This window comes from Bufo bufo, chromosome 2 (genome assembly GCF_905171765.1).
Source record: "Bufo bufo chromosome 2, aBufBuf1.1, whole genome shotgun sequence".
Taxonomy (NCBI): domain Eukaryota; kingdom Metazoa; phylum Chordata; class Amphibia; order Anura; family Bufonidae; genus Bufo; species Bufo bufo.
In genome coordinates, this window is record NC_053390.1 from 801,667,791 (window position 1) to 801,691,285 (window position 23,495).

Here is a 23,495-nt window from a genome sequence, read left to right on the forward strand (position 1 = left end):
TTGCTGGCTCCACCACTGCCTCACGTGCAAGCTGCCACCCTCTTCTCCCGATGATGAGGAAGCCCCTTCGTCACCCGGCTGCCAATTGCGATCGGCTACATCATTATCGAGTACTGTCTGCACGTCACTGATGTCCTCCTCAATGGTCTCTCAGTCCGGAGCCTGACCGCTCACAACACCAGCTCCAACGCCACTCTCCTCATCACTGCTTGCCCGCCTACCGGAGGAAGCGGCGGATGTCTCCTCCAGATCTTGGCTGGCCAGTAGCTGCTGACTGTCCTCTAGTAGCTCGTCCTTGCTGTATAGTGGAGCTGAGCCAACAGCATATAATACTTTTCTGGCTGAGGTTCTCCCACCTTTGTCGCCTCCCTCCAAGTCCTGATTGACAGGGCCAGGCAGCGCTCGCATCTGTCTGCCAGCCCTGTGCTCTGGTGAAATCTCGCGCCGTTCAGTATTCGGTGCAGGCGCGGAGAGGAAGCTGGCAGCTTGTAAGAGTATTTCCCTCACCACGCCTGCCTTGAATGCTGAATTGGGCGAGATTTCACCAGAGCACAGGGCTGGCAGACGGATACAGGCGCTGCCTGGCCCTGTCAATCAGGACTTGGAGGGAGGAGACAAAGGTGGGAGAACGGAGCCTCTAGGAGCAGGAACAACGCCCCCCCCCCCCGCCCCCGCTCCTAGAGGCTAATTAGCATATTATAAAGGTAAGATTTCTGGCATAGATAAAAGTAGGAATAGGCTAGTTAGGTTTAGCTGACATTAGCACATCGCTAATGTCAGCTAGCTTAATAGGGTTAAATTTGGTGACAGAAACCCTTTAACAGTGACCTCCACAGCAGTTGCTCCTTTAATAGTGGCCCCTGCCCCCTTAACAGTGACCTCCACAGTGTTCACGCTTTAACAGTGACCTCCACAGCGGCCTGCCCACTTAATAGTAACATCCACAGTGACCGCCTCTTTAACAGTGACCTCCACAGTGTCCGCCCCTTTAACAGTGACCTCCACAGCACCCTGCCCTTTTAATGCTAGGGCTACACGACGACATGTGTCGCGCAACATTTTGTCTCAACAATTTTTATAATGATAGTCTATGGTGTCCAAGATGGATTTTTCTGCTACTGTCGCATTGCAGTCTCAGCACGTCACATGTCGCAGTGCAACACCATAGACTATCATTTGAAAAATTGTCGCGTGACATTGGTGCGACATGAAAGCCTAAAGCTGACCTACAGCAGTGACTGGGTTGTTATGGAAACCAGGAGTAAAACTATGTGGAGACTGAGGGCCTGCGAGCTTCTATTGGCTGATAAGGGACATGTGACCGTGGGTATGGCAGTTGGGATATGAAGAGTAAGACTTGCAGGATTGTATTGGCTAATGCAGGTCATTTTTTAGTAATATCTCAGGAACGGTACGTCCTAGAGAGTTATGACCCTCACAAGATTTATTTCCAGGTAGCAAGGGATGTGTATTCCAAGTTTAGTTGAAATCGATGGTTGCGTTTTTGAGTGATCGCGGAACATACATACATACATATATACGTCCTTATTTATATATATATAGATATCAAATTTGTGTCATCCACCACCTCCCCCCCAGGCAGGCTCGGACTGGCCCACTGGGGTACAGGAGAATCCCCCGGTGGGCCCCTGAGCAAGGTGGGCCTCTAGTCTCCCACCCCCTACACAAGTGGCACATAACACAGTAGACTTACTGCACTACATACATATATTCAATGTACAGCACCTCAACCAGCCTATGTTCATATAAAGCACTTGATATATTATTAAAGAAACTCCCCAGTTTATTATTATAGACACGATCAGAGCTGAGATGACTTCTAGGTATAGAGGAAAGCTGCCACTGTCCTCTTCTCCCCAGGACCTAACTTCTCAAAGAAGGTAATATTTGAATGTATCCGTACGGTGGGCCCCCAAACGACATTTTATTGGTGGGCCCTAGGCACCCCAGTCCGACACTGCCCCCCAGGTAATATGTGATGCGCCTCGACAATGCATACAGCATCATCTTCAAGACAAGATTTTGACCAAACTTACACAAGGTGAAACACAACCAAGGTTAATGGAAGGGAAATGATTCCTAGCTCTCGGTAATTTGTGTTTTAGCGTGGTTTATTGGCGTGAGTAAGGTTCTCCTTCATACCGGCCGCCGATAAAGCTGAACCTCTGACTATTATTTGGACAAATCGGTTCAATAAAAGATCAGAGCCCATAGCGGCTCGGCGGAGAACTTCCATATCTCACATTCTGATGGCTTTGCATAACGTGCTATCTGTGTTTGTCATAATAAATCTCAGGGTTTAAATGTCACATTTATTTTACATCAATTGAGCACGGAACATTGCGTACTCTCAAAGCTCGGTCCCAAAGGCCGGGGATTTCAGACACACATTATGGGAAATGTGCTCATTTGTTTCTTCATCTGGGATGGCGGTAATAAATTATATAAGTGACAGTCACTGCATTACAGGAGGGAAAGAAAGAAGAACTGCCAAAACTTTTTTCTTTAGCTATCTGTACTCCCACCTTCTCCAGGAGAGGTACATAATTAAATCTTGGATATATCTAGCTTGCGATATTTTGGTATAAAAGCTAGATGGCTACAGATGGTATGTTGTGAAGATCTGCAAGGTGGCTCAATGGTTAACACTTGGTGGCTCGGTGGTTAGTGGTTGCAGTGCTGGGGTCCTCGGTTACAATCTGACCAAGGACAAAATATGCATGGAGTTTGTATGTTCTCCCCCTGTTTGTGTGGGTTTCCTCCCAGTTTTTTGCTCAAAGCTGGATTTACACGGGCCGACTGATCGGCTGATTGTCGATTGCCCGATTCTTGGGCCATGTAAATGCACTTTAATGAAAGGAATCTTCTGTCGTTTGGGGTCAGAAGACGAAGACTCAGAAACCATCGTTACTCATATCTTCTCATTCTTTTACCCCTAGATGACATTTTAAGACTTGGGCTATCACAGATAATATGGTTAGAGGTTAGATCCCTTGTTTAGGGATTATGAAAAAATTCTACCATGACAGAGTTTATGGAGAATTATTTTTCAGGCAGTGCCCCATGGGAAAGAAGTATGCAAATTAGATCATACCAGCCAAACCAGAGAAACCTACTTGTAGATAGATTTCTTTAGATAGGTGTCTCTGATGTGGTTGGTATGATCTCATTTGAATACTCTGGCCCTGTTACTTCACCTACATCACCTTCAGTAGAATGGACATGTCCTTAACTACTGGCATGATGATTACAGGATTGTTTTCTTAGAAGGATACTTTAATGATAAGCTGATTGCAGATTGTATTTTTGATGGGAACCTGAGTAATGCAGATCGTCTGCAGTGCCATAAGAAGACAAATTGAGATTCTAGTGCTCATTGAGGTCAATGGACTGTCTATGTAATCACCAAAAATGTTAAAAGAGTAGAACATTGATAACCTATCCTCAGGACAAGTCATCAATATCTGATTGTCTGACTTCCAGCACCCCTATTGATCAATCGTATGAAGAGGATGCAGCACTCCTGTGAGTGCTGCAGTCTCCTCTTAGATTGGTGGCATCATATTCATGGGTCAAATGGCCTATGTGCAGCTCAGTCGCATTCAAGTAAATGGACCTGGGCTGTAAAACCAAACACAACCACTATGCAATGTATGCAAATATGATGTGTCTGGTGTGCTGTGAGGAGGCGCAGTGCTCACTGGAGTGCTGCAGCCACTTCAAACAGCTGATTGGGGTGCTGCCACCAATCAGGTATGGATAACACTTATAACTTAGCTCTGGAGGCATCCTATTTCTCTAGATCATCTTTGAGATGTTTCTACACCTTGATTGAAGTCCGCCTGTGGAAAATTCAGTTGATTAGATGTGATTTAGAAAGAAACAGTCCTGTCTATATAAGGTATCACAGCTGATAATGCATATCAGAGCAAAAACCAAGCCATAAGGAGCAAAGAACCGCCTATAGAGCTCAGAGCCAGGAATGTGTGGAGCTACAGATCAGGAGAAGGGTAGAAAACATTTCTGCTGCACTGAAAGTTTCTAAGAGCACAGTGGCCTCCATAATACTTATATAGAAGAAGTTTGGAACAACCAGGACTCTACTTAAAGCTGGATGCCCCACCAAACCAAGTAATTGGAGGTGACCAAGAACCCAATTGTCATGCTGGCTGGGCTCCAGAGATCCTGTGTGCAGATGGGAGAAACTTCCAGAAGGTCAACTATCACTGCAGCACTCCACCAATTAGGGTTTAATGGCACAGTGGCTATAAAGAAGATTGTGAGATCTTCTGGTCTTATTAAACAACTAGAGATGAGCGAAGTTATGAAAAAATTGATTTGGCTGCTTCGCCTAGATTTGTTACTACAAAGCGCGAGGAAATTGGACTTCTTGGCGAATCAAAATTTTCCTGAAATTCAGATTGAAGTCAGTTTGTTTGGCTTCGAATCGTTCAACACTAGAAATAATTATTGAACTTTTCAGCCTCCATTTTAAACTTCAAGATGGTCATTGGTCAATCATCATCAAGCTCCAAAAACAACCTGGGCTTTATGGCACAGTGGCCTGAAAGAAGCCTCTTCTCAGTAAAAGACAGATGAAAGCCCACCTAGAGTTTATAAAAAGCACATAAAGGACTCTTAGACTGAGACTTTCTGGTCTAATGAAACAATGATTGAACTTTTTGGCCTCAATTATAAGCGTCATTTCTGAAGGAAACCAGGCACTGTTCATCACCTGCCCAATAACAACCCTACAATGAAGCATGTTGGTGGCAACATCATGCTGTGAAAGTGTTTTTCAGCATCTGGGACAGGGAGACTGCTCAGGTTTTCTTTAACAATAAATTAGAGATATTCTTAATGAAAACCTGATCCAGAGTGCTCTGGGCCTCGGACTGAGCTGAAGGTTAACATTTCAACAAGATAATGACCCTAAGCATACAGCCAAGACAACACTGGAGTGGCTTAGGGACACGTGTTGCTGCTCTCCTGAAGGGATGGTAAGGCATGGTGCACCCCAATGGGAAATAAGTCCAGAATTCAAAACAATAAAGGCAAGGCATAGTGCTGGCCTCTCCAGTCTCCTCCCTGGCCTGAGCTAGCTTTCTCTCTCTCTAAGAAGGCTGGTAGCCTGGTCAAAGGTCCACCAGCTGTAGCTCAGTAGTTAAGGTGGCTCCTTGGTCACAGGTCTGGTGACCCACGGTCTGTGGCTCAGTGTCCCCATCTCAGCGTCTTCTTCTGGTCATTCATGCAGACTGGCATGAGTCTCCCACTCCAAGCACTGGTCTCTAACTGCAGAACACTAAGGGCTCTGACTGCTCTTCTTATATACTACTTCTATCTAGACTGGAACCTTCTAGTGGGAGGGGTGGAGTGGAGAAGCACAGCACAAACAATCACAAAGTTACCACTCCAGTCTGCCATAGACTTACATTAGAGCTTCAATGATAATGGCAATGACAGCAGTTTTTCCAGACAAAAACAAGTTTCCAGACATAACAACAGAGCTAAAACCAGACATTCAAAAGGTCAGTCTGTCTGGGTTTGGTGGTAAACAAGTCTGGCTTTTTCCCTCCAAAAGATGCTCTTTAGCTGTGGAAAATTACCAGCTTCTTAATCAAAGTCCCAAAAGTCTCTCAATATTCATTAACCCTTTCCACAGAGCCTCGCAAATACAGCGAAAATGAACAAGATATATATACATATATCACAACATACATATAAAATGCAGTTACACAATATTGAACAGTGCACATTAACCCTTTCAAGTGAAATAAAGTAAGAACTTTATAGCTTTGCATAGGGGAAATAGACAAATGTTCACAAATGTCAAAGTACCCCTTCTCCAGGGCACTACACTGACATCAACCCAATCGATCATCTCTGGAGTGTCATGGTCTTACCTTCTTGCTGTTCTCCTTCGTTTGACATGTGCTGGCGGCCATCTTGGTTTCTGGGTTTCTTGTAGCCTCCCACCCTGCGGCTCCTCCTTCCCACCGGGAGGAGCTGGATGCCTAGCTCATATATATAGGAGGTCTGTGGCTTCAGTTCCTTGCTTGGTCCTCCTGTGTTCACATGCTTCTAGACTGCTGCTGCTTCTGGTTCCTGATCCTGGTTTCGTCCGACTACCCTGCTGGTTCCTGATCCTGGTTTCGTCCGACTACCCTGCTGGTTCCTGATCCTGGCTTCGTCTGACTACCCTGCTGGTTCCTGATCCTGGCTTCGTCTGACTACCCTTCTAGTTCCTGACCTCTGGCTTCGCAAAGACTCTGCTTCGGTTTCGCCATCCGTTTGGACTTTTGCTTTACAGCTTTATTTTCAATAAAGCCTTCTTATTTTCACTTATCTCTTGTTGTACGTCTGGTTCATGGTTCCGTGACATGGAGAGACTTAAGGCTACTTTCATACTAGCATTTTGGTATCGTTCAGGGCTCTCACAAGCGGTCCAAAATGGATCAGTTTTGCCCTTAATGCATTCTGAATGGAAAAGGATCCGCTCAGAATGCATCAGATTGGTTCAGTTTGGCTCCGTTCCGCCTCCATTCCGCTTTGCAGGCGGACACCAAAACGCTGCTTGCAGCGTTTTGGTGTCTGTCTGACAAAACTTAGCCAAACGGATCCGTCCTGACACACAATGTAAGTCAATGGGGACGGATCCGTTTTCACTGACACAATCTGGCACAATAGAAAACGGATCCGTCCCCCATTGACTTTTAATGGTGTTCAAGACGGATCCGTCTTGGCTATGTTAAAGATAATACAAACGGATCCGCTCTGAACGGATGCATGCGGTTGTATTATCTGAACGGATGCGTTTGTGCAGATCCATGACGAATTCATGTTAAAGTAGCCTTATAAACAATCCCCATCCAATCTGACAGAGCTTGAGAGGATCTGCAGAGAAGAATGGCAGAAAATACCCAAATCCAGTTGAGAAAACCTTGTGGCATCATCCCCAAGAAGGCTAGAGGCTGTAACAACTGCAAACAGTGCTTCAACTAAGTAAAGGGTTTGAATACGTAGGTCAATGCAAGATTTTAGAAGGGAAAAACTTTTTTTTAAATCACCAAATCATCGCAAAATGTGAAAAAAGTCAAAGGGTCTGAAAACATTCCAAATGCATTATATATTCTTCATTTAAATATAATGTGTTTCGTTTTATTTTTGATTGGAGAGCACCTTTAATTCTGAACCTTGTCCTGTCTAGAGAGATAAGGCCATTATTTGCTTTTACTGTGTAAAAACCTCCGATACATATAAAAAATAACCTAATTTTCCCGCGGCTGAACGGCTGCTTACCTGAGATACCGTACATGGGAGAACCAGGAGATAAAGTCAAACGTCTTTTCTGTAATCTAATAATTATTTTCCATTTGCAGGTTTTACTGGATGATCAGCGGCTCGCAGATCTTATTATGCTCTCCCGGTTTTATTACAGGTGATGGATTTTACAGATACACATGTAAACATTTCATTTACGATAACGCCTTATAAACCTGTCTCGTCCCGAGTCTCTAACGCTGGATGCCGCCGATGTTTGCGATCCTGTTTCCTTACAACGTACAATGTATCTCTGTAATGGAACAAAATGTTATGTATGTCGTGTCTCCCCGGGACGCTGCAGATAAATCGCGGAACGATTTCAGGGCTCATCTTATCTTGCCGAGGGCTTTATTTTAGCGCTCAACATTACATCGAGCGCTGTAAATCACTTGGATCAAGGTAAACAACTTCAAATGGAGATGTGCTTTTGTGAAGTTCTGCTGTGCCTCATGCCTCAGTAATGTCAATAGTCCCCACCGATCCTGAGAGTAAAGGTGACGCAGTCCTTATATATATACTGTGACAGTGGCCAGGTTTAGGGTATCTACAACCTGTTCTTGTTATGTAATCCTATTTAATATGTTAATTCCTTGTGATGTACCAGCATATCTCTGTATAGATAAGTTTGGGTTAAAAATCCTGACTGTGCCCCTGTAGGAACTTAGGAGATGGACTTAGGTCCTCCTCTAACTCAGTTTTTAGTGTGCTAATGATGGAAGAGAGAGGTAGCTCACTCCTCAGAGGACTAGGCCTGTACTCTAGAGAATTATTATCTATGTGTCACCGCCACTTCTGTGAGAAGGTCTGACAGACATCCTTTTCTACCTCTTGCATGATGTTCTTTGTTTTGGTTTCACTTTCTCATCTCATTTCCTTCTCCCAGGTGTCACCTATTTAGACTAATCCTCTTTCCTTTATATTCCCTCCCATACTGCCTCACTTTGCGGTTCATACTACTTCCTGGATAGAAGTGTTCTCTGCTGGAGACTTCGGTTGCTGCTTGTTCAGATAAGTCCTTTCATGTATTGTTTCCTTGCTGGCTTGATTCTAGGTGACCCTGACTCCCTCCGTATTAAGTGCAGGGAGCCGGTGGTCGTGTCCCCTCACTATTATAGGGTTTTCAGGTGTCACACAGTCTAGGTACGAGGGCATGCATTCGTCTACCTCTGAGACCCTTGTATGTGCTTAGCAGTCAGGGTGAGCTCTTAGGGTTTTATAGGGGTCACCTTTATGCTCCTTAGTTTGGGATCAAGCCAGTCGGATGTTTATCCATAACTTCCAGCTATCTGCAACATCATCGTGACACTATGAGAGATCCACAGAGGGAAACCCATCTCTGCTTCACAGGAAAAGAGAAAGAAAGAACTAGAAGCTCCAGAATCAGGTTGTTCCCCTTGGGAAGAAAAGGTGTGCCCTCTAACAATATCTGGCACTTGGGAGAATCGGTATGAGGATTACCACTGTGAATAACTGTTGCAGCCAGAGTCACTACCCCTTTCATCCTCTAATCCCGCTCATCTGGGGCTTGGGGCACATCTCTTTTCTTCTATGTGTTGATACGGTATTAGTGCCATGTGCCCGGTGTGTAACTGACACATATGCAGTATGTGCCCTACTTATAAATGGCATGGGCACAATCGCTGTCCAGTGTCTGATTGGGGCATGAGCAGTATGTATCCTGTATGTAAAGAGCATGTTCCTGTTTGAATAGAACAGGAGTATCCTACGTGTGGGTATGGTATGTGTGATGTGTGTCTGGTGTGTGGTTGGCACATATACATCATGTGCCCTGCATATGAGTGTCACGGGCATAACCTCACTGTGGGGTGTGTGGCATGTGTCCTGTATATGGCTAGTGCATGGCGGCATGTGTTCTCCCCGTCACGTATCTCTCTTTAAAGGGGTTGTCTCATCTCAGACAGTAGGGGCATATCTCTATGATATGCCCCCATTGTTTTAAAGGTGCGGGTCCCACCGCTGGGACCCTCACCTATATCGGGAACAGAGCCCCTCAAAGTGGTGCCTGGAGGACTCCGGGCGGGCCACCATCAAGCGCTCTCCCTATAGAACTGAATGGGAGTGCACGATCTGCCACCGTTTACATTCACTTCTATGGGCCCAACAGAAATAGCCTAGTGATATGCCCCCATTGTCTGAGATGAGACAACCCCTTTAAGTCTGTTTTCTCCCACAGTCATGCCTCAGTGTCTTTTGCACACAGAAGCAAAGTCTACAGAACATCCCACATGTAATGCAGGCGTTTCTAAAGTCTTCCATTCGTTAGACATCACAAATTCTAACGAGGAGAGCAACGTTAGCAGGAACCATACCTTGTTTCCTGACGTCCTCCACGGCGGCGATCAACTCCTCCTTTAGGTCTTGACTATCTTTCGCAATCTGTTCTCCTTTTTCCAAAAAGTTTTGAGTGGCTTGTTCCACGGAGGCCGCCAGGACATGAGCCTTTTTAGACCGACCTTTCTTTTTACCCGATGGGCCCTTGCTGCTTGTGTTTACCAGAGTTGTCACCTGTAGGACCAATGAACATGGGTCAGTCACATGGAAAGAAGCTGGTCCATACACAGAATGACTGCCATTGAAGGAAACATATATATATATATATATTTTTTTTTTCTAGAAACACTGTAGCTTTAAAAGGGCATATCTTGTTGGGTTGTAGTTATCCATCAGGTGTTTTTTGTAAAAAAAAAATGAAAATCAGACATCATATAGTACATGACAATCTCTTTCTAACCAGCCCTGGACCTCACATGAATCCATAGATCTCCTCATTCATTGCTCCAATTGTTCTGCTAGATTTATTTCAAGCTGTCATCTCAGGAGGCGTGTCCTTTCTCAAGGATCATGTCCTTTCTGCTGCAACTAGTGACCTTTGAAGGATGGAGGCTAGGTTCACACCTGAGCGTTTTACAGTGCGTTCCTACGTGCTGTAAAACGCTCAACAGGCAAAAACCAATGATCCCCTATGGGCATGGTTCTCACCTGAGCGTTTTACAGCGCGTACGAACGCGCTGTAAAACGCCCTACGCCCCAAGAAGTACAGGAGCTTCTTTGGGAAGTATGGTCGCGCGTTCCCGCACATAGACTTCCGGGAACGCGCAACAATGGGCGTTTGCTTGTTTCCCTCCCGCGTATGTAAACGCCCGATAAAATCGCGCATACAGAGTACGTTTAGGTCTGAACCCAGCGGGAAGTGAGCATGTGCTTCTATCTCAGTGAGCAGGACAGACAAATTACCTGTAGAAGAAGAGTATACAGATAAATTTCATTGAATAACTCGGCAGCTATACAAAATTTTAAATACAATTACAAAAGTAGTTAAACCCTAGCGCTGGTTTGAAAAAATGATGAATATTTTTCATGAGACCACCTCTTTAAGGGCTCATGCACATGAGCTCAGGCAAATGACAAGTCCGCAATATGTGGGCACCGGCCGTGTGCAGGCCGCACTGCAGATTGACTTGAAAGGGTCCACAATCCGCAAGATATAAAGAGGAGGCACGTATCGGAAGCCCACGGAAGCACTAAAATGTAACATTTTTTTATGATGCCGACCATATATTGCCGATCGTGGCCCCATTCAACTCAATGGGTCCGCATCAGCAAACGGCATCCACTCAGCTGAGTGCAAGGAAACGGGGCACAAATTCCCGTCCGCATCAGCCCTAAGAAACAGTTGATCGGGGCATATTTATGCAAACTTTCCATTGCCTGACCACAAGCAGAGGTATTGAAAAGAGCCAAAAAAGTAAAGGAGAAGGTTACATCTCTTTCTACTTCACATCAAATTGTGTAGACCCTGCAAATACTTAAAGGTGCAACAGCTCAGTAATGTTCAAGCCATTGCTGCAATACCAGACGCGACCTTTGGGGGACAGTGGCGCTGTTTCTGGACATCAAAAAAATGCAAGTTCTTATGATTATGATCTAAATCCCTTTTACTACTAAATAACAGAAATTTGTTTTTATAGAAAACAGTAAGATAATTGTCACTGGCGGTGGTTTTAAGCAGTCAATATATAGTCATTAGGCGTCTACATCTCATTAGGTAGAATGGGAAGAGACAGTGGAGGCGTCGATCACGCCAGGCATTAGAGTGTGATTATGAGGATATTTGGAAGCAGTCATCAATATCTCCTTTGTGAGAGACCACGTGTCTCTTCCATTCTCAGTGTCGCTTCTGTAAATGCCAATTGCTGTGCATTAGCATTCTCCTATCCACAGTACTAATGGATCACCAAACTGCAGGAGAGAGGCGATGACCTGTATAAAGGCACTGCTGACATTTCATCGTATTGCAAATCCCTTCTAGGTATAATGCCATCCTTCCACTCCACTGCACGGCCGTACTGCCTGACTGATTAGGCTAATATCACCCCCCCATATACACCCTGCCCTATGACTCCTCTGTTTCACATTGACAGAAACAAGGAAGTGATACCGAAGTGATATTACCTCAGTCAGCCAAAGCTCTGCTCTCCATAAAAATCAGCTTCTCTTGTGTTGTAGCAACTTTTCCAAAATGCCCAAGGGTTTTCTCCTTATTAAACCATATTTGTCATACATGGCTACTAAATATCTGCAAAGCCATAAAGTTACATAATGGAGATAACAGTATCTGCAGCCACCACTAGAGGGAGACCAAGAGCTTACTGCATACTGTTTATACACTGACCACAGTAAGAACATGTCTTCATCTATTAATTACTCCCTAGTGGTGGCTGAAGGCATTTAAACTTATACCTGCCATATACTGGCCATGTAACATATAATATATCTGAAATTTCAGTATGTGATTTATTCTGTAAACTGATGACTGACTTGTTCTGTCATCTGATAAGAAGAATGGCACGTAGTGATCCATTCTGGACTGCCAGTGAAAACGGATGTCACATCCCAAGCCTAGGGCGGCAAATTGTGTCTACACATACCATCAGAAGGCATTTTCACAACAACTGGCTACAAGCCAGACAAACCACCAGTCCAGGTTCATGTGATCCTTCTTCTGCATCTTCTCTGCCCTGTTTCCTTCAGTATTGTCCTGAATTTTCAAAGCAAAATGGCGGGAGCCTTTCGAGTTAATCATCCTAAGTGAATCGCCAAAACTTCTGATTAGTTTGGAGTAGGGATCGACCGATTATCGGAGTTACTGATATTATCGGCCAATTTTCATGATTTTTTAAGTTATCGGTATCGGCACTGTCAGCGCACTCATGTTCCCTCAGCAGCAATTAACGTCTAAAATAAATACAGGAGGCGGTGCCCAGACCATATGACAGGAAGCTGCGATCAGCGGCAGTTAACCCCTCAGGTGCTGCACCTGACGGGTTAACTGCTGCCGGTGATCGCAGCTCCCTGTCAGAGGCAGGGTGCCGGCTATATGATTCTGCGCTGACACAGCCGCCTCCTGTATTAAATGTTAATTATCATTGGTGGCGCAGTGCGCCCTCCCCAGTATTAAAAACATTGGCGGCGCAGTGTGCCCTCTCCCCACCCCCCAGTATTAAAATCATTGGTGGCGCAGTTCGCCCCCCCCAACCCCCTGAGTATTGAAGTCATTGGTGGCAGTGGCCAAAGGGTCCCCTACCCTCCTCTTCATTGGTGGTGCAGTGTCAGCTTCTGATCAGAGCCCCAGTAGTGTAATCCTGGGGCTCTGATCGGTTACCATGGCAGCCAGGATGCTACTGCAGCTCTGGCTGCCATAGTATTCTCCCTGCTGCTGTGTGTACTATGCACAGGGCAGCAGGGACAGTGTGAGGTCCTATTCACCCTGACAGAGCTCTATTAGGGTGAATAAAAAAAGGGATTAAAAGATCCCAGGTTCTAGCCCCTATGGGGGGAAATAGTTATGAAACAAAAAGTAGAAAAAAAAAGTTAAAAAAACACCAAAATATTAAGTATAAATCACCCCCTTTCCCAATTTTACATATAAAATATATAAACAATAAATAAATAAACATATAACATATTGCCACGTCCGAAAAGTCCAAACTATTAAAATATATATTTTTAAAAATCTGTGGTGAGCGCTGTAACATAAATTTTTGTTGCACAGGATATCTGTTTAAGTTATCGGCTATCGTCCTGAAAGTTCACAGGTTATCGGTATCGGCTCTAAAAAAAAATCTATATCGGTCGATCCCTAGTTTGGGGGAAGAATTTTTGTGAAATTTGTGATTAAGCAGATTTGTGTTGAATTGATTTGCTCATCTATTTTTACTAGTTACTTACCTAGGGGGATGCAGTTATATTCTTGTACATAGGAGCAGTATTATAGTAGTTATATTCTTGTACATAGGAGGCAGTATTATAGTAGTTATATTCTTGTACATAGGAGCAGTATTATAGTAGTTATATTCTTGTACATAGGAGCAGTATTATAGTAGTTATATTCTTGTACATAGGAGCAGTATTATAGTAGTTATATTCTTGTACATAGGAGGCAGTATTATAGTAGTTATATTCTTGTACATAGGAGCAGTATTATAGTAGTTATATTCTTGTACATACGAGCAGTATTATAGTAGTTATATTCCTGTACATAGGAGGCAGTAATATAGTAGTTATATTATTGTACATAGGAGCAGTATTATAGTAGTTATAGTCTTGTACATAGGAGCAGTATTATAGTAGTTATATTCTTATACATAGGAGGCAGTGTTATAGTAGTTTTATTCTTGTACATAGGAGCAGTATTATAGTAGTTATATTCTTGTACATAGGAGGCAGTGTTATAGTAGTTTTATTCTTGTACATAGGAGCAGTATTATAGCAGTTATATTCCTGTACATAGGAGGCAGTATTATAGTAGTTATATTCTTGTACATAGGAGGCAGTATTATAGTAGTTATACTCTTGTACATAGGAGGCAGTATTATAGTAGTTATATTCTTGTACATAGGAGGCAGTATTATAGTAGTTATATTCTTGTACATAGGAGGCAGTATTATAGTAGTTATATTCCTGTACATAGGAGCAGTATTATAGTAGTTATACTCTTGTACATAGGAGCAGTATTATAGCAGTTATATTCTTATACATAGGAGGCAGTGTTATAGTAGTTTTATTCTTGTACATAGGAGGCAGTATTATAGTAGTTTTATTCTTGTACATAGGAGGCAGTATTATATTAGTTATTATAGTATATTATAGTAGTTATATATCACATTACACACTGCTCATATCAAGGGGTTACAGCCACCACTGCAGTATAGGTACGAGGTGGCTGGGAAGGGAGCTGCTGCACATGCGTGCCTAAGTGCTCTCCCACATTTCTGGCCACCAGAGGAACTTTTTCTTACATTGTGCAAGCACGACCATTGCTGCTTTATTGCAGGGTGGTCGTAACCCCTGAAAATGAGCAGTATATAATGTGATGGAAAAATAAATCAAGCTATCAAAGGAGTCAATATGGACAATCACAATACGTTAGTAAGAGCCTTGTAATAACTTTCTCTACATGATAAATGAATATGCTGAAGTGAGACAACCCCTTTAAGGAAATAAACTTTTGTAGTAAAAGTGTGAATTATTTTTTTTTGACAGGTTGATGTAATTTACTTTTCTGCGGTGTATGTAAATGTGGGTAGCCTGGCATCCTACACGTGGGCAGCAGCAGTAATGTATTTGCAGGAGCGTACTTAATGGAATGTTTAATATGATTATTTCCAATAGTTCTGGGATGGTTTAGAGAGAGAGTACTAACACATATAACCGCAATAATTGCTGCCAAACTGCTGGAGGGGGTGTGGGACTTTCATCGTCTGTGAAGATCTAGCGGAAACCAGCTTCACATTAAGATCCAACATAACAGCAGTAACTGTTCACATATTGTACAATTACCGTAGTTTCACAGATGTGAAAAGAGCAGAATTTATATTTATTTTTGAAGTTGCAAAAGCTCAGTTTCCATATATTCTTTTACATAGGGGGCTGTATTTTAGCAGTTTTATGTATCTTTTTTCAATTTGATTTGACTGGTTCGCCGTTACTTCCTGGCTGCAGAGAGCCTTTATAGGGGTGTAGAACACTGTGCCTTGCAGTAACAAGCATAGGGAGTCTGCTGTGGTAGTGAAACAATACTGTGAGTCAGTATGACAAGCAGATGACAGGCGTCGCTCTTAGAATCACTGCACACGTCACTTCTTTGGGCAGTTACGGGGCCAAAACTGACCAAATAACTTAAGTGTTAACTCAGCCTTACAGGTCGATGTTAGTGTCAGGTATAAAGAACTGTGCAGAGGTCCAAGATCCTACTTTCAATGTGAAAGAGCACACTCCTTTTACACCGTCATCAGAACCTGTTCTATTAAACACTTACAGTTGCAAGAAAAAGTATGTGAACCCTTTGGAATGATATTGATTTCTGCACAAATTGGTCATAAAATGTGATCTGATCTTCATCTAAGTCACAACAATAGACAATCACAGTCCGCTTAAACTAATACCACACAAAAAATTATATGTTACCATGTTTTTATTGAACACACCATGTAAACATTCACAGTGCAGGTGGAAAAAGTATGTGAACCCTTGGATTTAATAACTAGTTGAACCTCATTTGGCAGCAATAACTTCAACCAAACGTTTCCTGTAATTGCAGATCAGACATGCACAAAGGTCAGGAGTAATTCTTGACCATTCCTCTTTACAGAACTGTTTCAGTTCAGCAATATTCTTGGGATGTCTGGTGTGAATCGCTTTCTTGAGGTCATGCCTCAGCATCTCAATCGGGTTGAGGTCAGGACTCTGACTGGGCCACTCCAGAAGGCGTATTTTCTTCTGTTTAAGCCATTCTATTGTTGATTTGCTTCTATGCTTTGGGTCATTGTCCTGTTGCAACACCCATCTTCTGTTGAGCTTCAGCTGGTGGACAGATGGCCTTAAGTTCTCCTGCAAAATGTCTTGATAAACTTGGGAATTCATTTTTCCTTCGATAATAGCAATCCATCCAGGCCCTGATGCAGCAAAGCAACCCCAAACCATGATGCGCCCACCACCATACTTCATAGTTGGGATGAGGTTTTGATGTTGGTGTGCTGTGCCTCTTTTTCTCCACACATAGTGTTGTGTGCTTCTTCCAAGCATCTCAACTTTGGTTTCATCTGTCCACAGAATATTTTGCCAGTACTGCTGTGGAACATCCAGGTTCTCTTGTGCAAACTGTAAATGTGCAGCAATATTTTTTTTGGACAGCAGTGGCTTCCTCTGTGGTATCCTCCCATGAAATCCATTCTTGTTTAGTGTTTTACGTATCGTAGATTCGCTAACAGGGATGTTAGCATATGCCAGAGACTTTTGTAAGTCTTTAGCTGACACTCTAGGATTCTTATTCACCTCATTGAGCAGTCTGCGCTGTGCTCTTGCAGTCATCTTTAAAGAACGGCTACTCCTAGGGAGAGTAGCAGCAGTTCAGAACTTTCTCCATTTATAGACAATTTGTCTTAACGTGGACTGATGAACAGCAAGGCTTTTGGAGATACTTTTATAACCCTTTCCAGCTTTATGCCAGTCAACAATTCTTAATCGTAGGTCTTCTGAGAGCTCTTTTGTGCGAGGCATAATTCACATCAGGCAATGCTTCTTGTGAAAAGCAAACCCAGAACTGGTGTGTGGTTTTTATAGGTCAGGGCAGCTGCAACAAACACCTCCAATCTCATCTCATTGATTGGACTCCAGTTGGCTGACACCTCACTCCAATTAGCTCTTGGAGATGTCATTAGTCACATACTTTTTCCACCTACACTGTGAATGCTTACATGGTGTGTTCAATAAAAACATGGTAACATTTAATTCTTTGTGTGTTATTAGTTTAAGCAGACTGTGATTGTCTATTGTTGTGACTTAGATGAAGATCAGATCACATTTTATGACCAATTTGTGCAGAAATCCATATCATTCCAAAGGGTTCACATACTTTTTCTTGCAACTGTATACAAGTAAAGGCCCCCGACAGAGTGGAGAGGGTGTCAGCAGTAAGTTTGTGTTGATGTCACTGATTATTTTGCCCTTCCTCTGATCCATTAGAACAATAACCCCCAAAAAATGGATCCTGTCTGTGGAGCATCCACCTTCATTCGGTCAGCATTTGATCAGTAATCCATCAGTATTGCTAAAGCAAAAAAAAACAGGAGTGGATTCAAAACAGAGAGGACACGTGAATGGAATATTTGCATGTCTTCTGTGTTTTGTACCCACTCCTGCTTTTGGCTACTAAATCATAAGCCAATTCTGATGGGACCATACAGGCCTTACAGCTGCTACACAGACAGGATCCGTTGTGCATCTCATTTTTCCTTTCTTCTGACAGATCAGAAGAAGGGTCAAATAAATGATTATGTCAACCAGGCCAAAAAGACAAAATTGTGGGTAGGGTGGGAGAACAGCTTGAGAAGTCCACAGAGTAACCCAATGACATAGTGTTGAGGTAGCAGCAACTTGAGGAGATCACAGAGTGGCCCAGTGACATAGCGGGGAGGTGGCAGCAGCAGCAGCATGAGGATACCAAAGAGTGGCCCATTTACATAGTGTTGAGGTGGCAGCAACATGAGGAAGTCACAGAGTGGCCAAGTGATATAGTTTTGAGTTATCAGCAGCATGAAGAGGCCACAGACTGGCATGGTGACATAGTGTGGAGGTGGCAACAGCAGCAGCACGAGGAAGCCACAGAGTGGCAAGGTGACATAGTGCAGAGGTGGCTGCAGCATCAGCAGCATGAGGAGGCCACAGAGTGGCACAATGACAGAGTGTGGAGGGGGTAGCTGCATGAAGAGACCACAAAGTGGCCCAGAGACAGAGGTGTGAGTTGGCAGCAGCATGAGGAAATCACAGAGTGGCAAGGTGACATAGTGTGGAGGTGGCAGCAGCAGCATGAGGAGTCCACAGAGTGACCCAGTGACATAGTGTTGATTTAGCAGTAGAAAGAAGAGGCCGCACAGTGGCAAGGTGACATAGTGTGGAGGCGGCAGTAGCAGCAGCAGCAGTATGTGGAGAGCAGAGTGGCCCAGAGACAGAGTTGTGAGTTGGCAGCATGAGGAGACCACAAAGTGGCAAGGTGACATAGTGTGGAGATGGCAGCAGCAGCATGAGGAGGACACAAAGTGACCCAGTGACATAGTGTTGAATTAGCAGTAGAAAGAGGAGGCCGCAGAGTGGCAAGGTGACATAGTGTGGAGGCGGCAGTAGCAGCAGCAGTATGTGGAGGCCACAGAGTGGCACAATGACAGAGTGTGGAGGAGGCAGCTGCATGAGGAGAGCAGAGTGGCCCAGAGACAGAGTTGTGTGATATAGTTTTGAGTTATCAGCAGCATGAAGAGGCCACAGACTGGCATGGTGACATAGTGTGGAGGTGGCAACAGCAGCAGCACGAGGAAGCCACAGAGTGGCAAGGTGACATAGTGCAGAGGTGGCTGCAGCATCAGCAGCATGAGGAGGCCACAGAGTGGCACAATGACAGAGTGTGGAGGGGGTAGCTGCATGAAGAGACCACAAAGTGGCCCAGAGACAGAGGTGTGAGTTGGCAGCAGCATGAGGAAATCACAGAGTGGCAAGGTGACATAGTGTGGAGGTGGCAGCAGCAGCATGAGGAGTCCACAGAGTGACCCAGTGACATAGTGTTGATTTAGCAGTAGAAAGAAGAGGCCGCACAGTGGCAAGGTGACATAGTGTGGAGGCGGCAGTAGCAGCAGCAGCTGCATGAGGAGAGCAGAGTGGCCCAGAGACAGAGTTGTGAGTTGGCAGCATGAGGAGACCACAAAGTGGCAAGGTGACATAGTGTGGAGATGGCAGCAGCAGCATGAGGAGGACACAAAGTGACCCAGTGACATAGTGTTGAATTAGCAGTAGAAAGAGGAGGCCGCAGAGTGGCAAGGTGACATAGTGTGGAGGCGGCAGTAGCAGCAGCAGTATGTGGAGGCCACAGAGTGGCACAATGACAGAGTGTGGAGGAGGCAGCTGCATGAGGAGAGCAGAGTGGCCCAGAGACAGAGTTGTGAGTTGGCAGCCGCATGAGGAGACCACAGAGTGGCAAGGTGACATAGTGTGGAGGTGGCAGCAGCAGCATGAGCAGGACACAAACTGACTCAGTGACATAGTGCTGATTTAGCAGCAGAATGTGGAGACCACAGAGTTGCAAAGTGACATAGTGTGGAGGTGGCATCAGCAGCATGAGGAGGCCACAGAGTGGCACAATGACAGACTGTGGAGGTGGCAGCTGCATGAAGAGACCTGTCACGAGGGTATCGAGAACCACGCCTGACCCCGTTATACCCGGGGTCAGGAAGTCGCAGCGGTTGGCTGCATGCTCTATTTAAGATAGGGCTGTTTTCCTTATGGGAGCTTTCTGGGTTTGCTTTGCAAACCCTTTTGGCTCACTCAGGGATCCGTAGCTCCTTCTCCTCAGCTGTTCCTTGTCCAGCACTCCCAAACCTCCTTATATTCCTCTCTCACACTTCTCTGGTTGCCAGAGATAGAGCTTCCTGCCTGGACATCTATTCTGACCTTCTGGAGCTGTGTTGCTGCGTTCTCTGGTAGTTGGTCCAGAACGCTACCCTCCGGATCCCTGTTGGACCTTTTTGGTCTATTGTGGTCGACCACCTGGGTGTATGTGTTTGTCTGTTTTGTCTGTCCTCTCCCTGGTGTTTCCCTCTTAGTGATAGTGGTGCGGACTAGCGATCCCACCGGCCCGTTCACTATCTAGGGCCCATATTAGGGAAAGCCAGGGTTTAGGCACATGATCGCCGCACGGGTGAGGAACCCGTCTAGGGACGTCAGGGCAGTCAGGTGCCAGCCGCAAGGTGAGTTAGGGGTCACCACCTTTCCCTCTCCCTTGGGCAGGGCTTTCCCTGTTTTCCTCCCTGTGCGTGACGTCGGTCATTACAAGACCACAGAGTGGCCCAGAGACAGAGTTGTGAGTTGGCAGCAGCATGAGGAGACCACCAAGTGGCAAGGTGACATAGTGTGGAGATGGCAGCAGCAGCATGAGGAGACAAAAGACTGGCAAGGTGACATAGTGTGGAAGTAACAGCAGCAGCATGAGGAGACCTGAGTGGTGAGGTGGCAGCAGCATCAGGAGACCACAGAGTGACCCAGATACAGAGTGGGGAGGTGAGTGGCAATAACAGTACCCGCTGACTATGGTGGATGTAAGAAGGACCACTTGGCATCAGATATGTGGCATCAGGTGGGTGGCAGCATCAGAATAGTAGCTGAGGCAGGTAGCCAGAAGAAACCGGTCATTTTACTAATTTGTCTGTTACATTTTCGGGTGAAATTCACCAATTTTTGGGTGTGATATACCACTGCTATACCTAGTAGACAGTAAAAAAAAAAATCACTAATTTGTCTGTTACATTTTCGGGTGAAATTCACCAATTTTTGGGTGTGATATACCACTGCTCTACCTAGTAGACAGGTAAAAAAAAAAATCACAAATTTGTCTGTTACATTTTCGGGTGAAATTTACCAATTTTTGGCTGTGATATACCACTGCTCTACCTAGTTGACAGCTTAAAAAATTTCACAAATTTTTTTGTTAAATTTTCGGGTGACATTCAACAATTTTTGGCTGTGATAGACCCTTGCTCTACCTAGTAGACATTGCATTGCATCCAATGACCTCCCCTGGATGTGGTTTCTCTTTCTCACGCTCCCTCTCCGGTGTGGAACCCTGATTCGCCGCTAACCGTGATCAACATGGTAGGCTCAGAAAAGAACATCGAAAGTTGATAGAGCAGATATCAAATTGGATCGTGAACATCACGGGGAGGTGCGACATGGTGGGGCAGTAAGTGTGCACACGCCTACACGAACTGACTGACAGGGGTCAGCCCCTGCAACTTCTGGGTCTTCTAATTGGGCACATGGCCTGAGCTTGCCCTTTACCCCTTGGAGGTGCTGGCCTGCCCTGCAGCCAGTGTATTGTCTGAACGTGTGTTTAGCATGACTTATCACAGGTTATATTTCCCAATGTTTTGGGGTGTACCCTAATTAAAAAAAATAAAAATAAATTTAAAATAAAAAAACTGTGTAGGCTACCTCCTCCTCCTTCACCGCCGCTTCCACCTACACCGCCACATCCACCGCTTCCTCAACCTCCTACTCCATATGGACCTGGTCCTCCTAGATCAAGATTATTATTTTTTATTTTTACGTATTTTATGTTATTTAAAGTCATTTCCCTATCCACATTCGTTTTCAGAGCACTCGCTATGCTCTTAACCACATGTTTCTGGCATTTGCAGCCCTCTAGCCCTTTCCATGACATTTTTAGAGCCATTTTAGTGCTCAAAAGTTCGGGTCCCCATTGACTTCAATGGGGTTTGGGTTCGGGGTCAAGTTCGGGTAAAGTTCGGGTCACGAACTCAAACTTTTTTGTGAAGTTCGGCCGAACACGTAAAATCCGAACATCCAGGTGTCCGCTCAACTCTACAGGTGAGGGCACAGAGCCTGCTCCCAGGCCATGCCAACTAAGGGTTGTGTCTGAAGAACCCACCGACTCTTGGCCGGGGGTGTCTGATGTCACTTGGGACGAAGTGGATGACAGAGTCAATCATTCAAGAACCGATGGGTTGCTGGTCAAGACACGATCGCTAGCTGACACTGGGAGCTCAGGCCTCTGGAAGTGACCCCTGCTGCATCGGCCCCTTACTCTGCTGCGACCTGTGTCTGCCCCTCTGCGCAGGGCCTGGCACTTTTCTGTCTGACATCCTGTTAGATCAAATAAGCAAATAAAAAGGAAATTAATACACCCCAAAAAAGTCTAATTTCTCACTTCACCACAAAACGGCTAATAAGCCTTTATTTTTCCCCACTAATACAAGCCACAAAATGCTTTAGAACATATGCAGTTGCAAGAAAAAGTATGTGAAACCTATGGAATTATATGGATTTCTGCACAAATTGGTCATAAAATGTGATCTGATCTTCATCTAAGTCACAACAATAGACAATCACAGTCTGCTTAAACTAATAACACACAAAGAATTAAATGTTACCATGTTTTTATTGAACACACCATGTAAGCATTCACAGTGTAGGTGGAAAAAGTATGTGAACCCCTAGACTAATGACATCTCCAAGAGCTAATTGGAGTGAGGTGTCAGCCAACTGGAGTCCAATCAATGAGAAGAGATTGGAAGTGTTGGTTACAGCTGCCCTGCCCTATAAAAAAAACACACACCAGTTCTGGGTTTGGTTTTCACAAGAAGCATTGCCTGATGTGAATGATGCCTCACGCAAAAGAGCTCTCAGAAGAACTACGATTAAAAATTGTTGACTTGCATAAAGCTGGAAAGGGTTATAAAAGTATCTCCAAAAGCCTTGCTGTTCATCAGTCCACGGTAAGACAAATTTTCTATAAATGGAGAAAGTTCAGCACTGCTGCTACTCTCCCTAGGAGTGGCAATCCTGTAAAGATGACTGCAAGAGCACAGCGCAGACTGCTCAATGAGGTGAAGAAGAATCCTAGAGTGTCAGCTAAAGACTTACAAAAGTCTCTGGCATATGCTAACATCCCTGTTAACGAACCTACGATATGTAAAACACTAAACAAGAATGGATTTCATGGAAGGATACCACAGAGGAAGCCACTGCTGTCCAAAAAAAACATTGCTGCACGTTTACAGTTTGCACAAGAGCACCTGGATGTTCCACAGCAGTACTGGCAAAATATTCTGTGGACAGATGAAACCAAAGTTGAGTTGTTTGGAAGAAACACACAACACTATGTGTGGAGAAAAAGAGGCACAGCACACCAACATCAAAACCTCATCCCAACTGTGAAGTATGGTGGTGGGGGCATCATGGTTTGGGGCTGCTTTGCTGCATCAGGGCCTGGACGGATTGCTATCATCGAAGGAAAAATGAATTCCTAAGTTTATCAAGACATTTTGCAGGAGAACTTAAGGCCATCTGTCCACCAGCTGAAGCTCAACAGAAGATGGGTGTTGCAACAGGACAACGACCCAAAGCATAGAAGTAAATCAATAACAGAATGGCTTAAACAGAAGAAAATACGCCTTCTGGAGTGGTCCAGTCAGAGTCCTGACCTCAACCCGATTGAGATGCTGTTGCATGACCTCAAGAAAGCGATTCACACCAGACATCCCAAAAATATTGCTGAACTGAAACAGTTC

The 23,495-nt window shown here is 44.6% G+C and overlaps 1 protein-coding gene across 6 annotated transcripts in view; it reads right to left on the minus strand.

Moving 5' to 3' along the window:
* CTNNA2 (catenin alpha 2) overlaps positions 1-23,495 on the minus strand; it is a 2,102,590-nt gene that overhangs the window by 1,939,428 nt on the left and 139,667 nt on the right. For all 6 annotated transcript variants that reach the window (XM_040419295.1, XM_040419296.1, XM_040419294.1 and 3 more), the window contains exon 2: positions 9,675-9,870. In XM_040419295.1, coding sequence (XP_040275229.1) covers positions 9,675-9,870 — 196 coding nt within the window. The remainder of the gene's footprint in view (positions 1-9,674; positions 9,871-23,495) is intronic.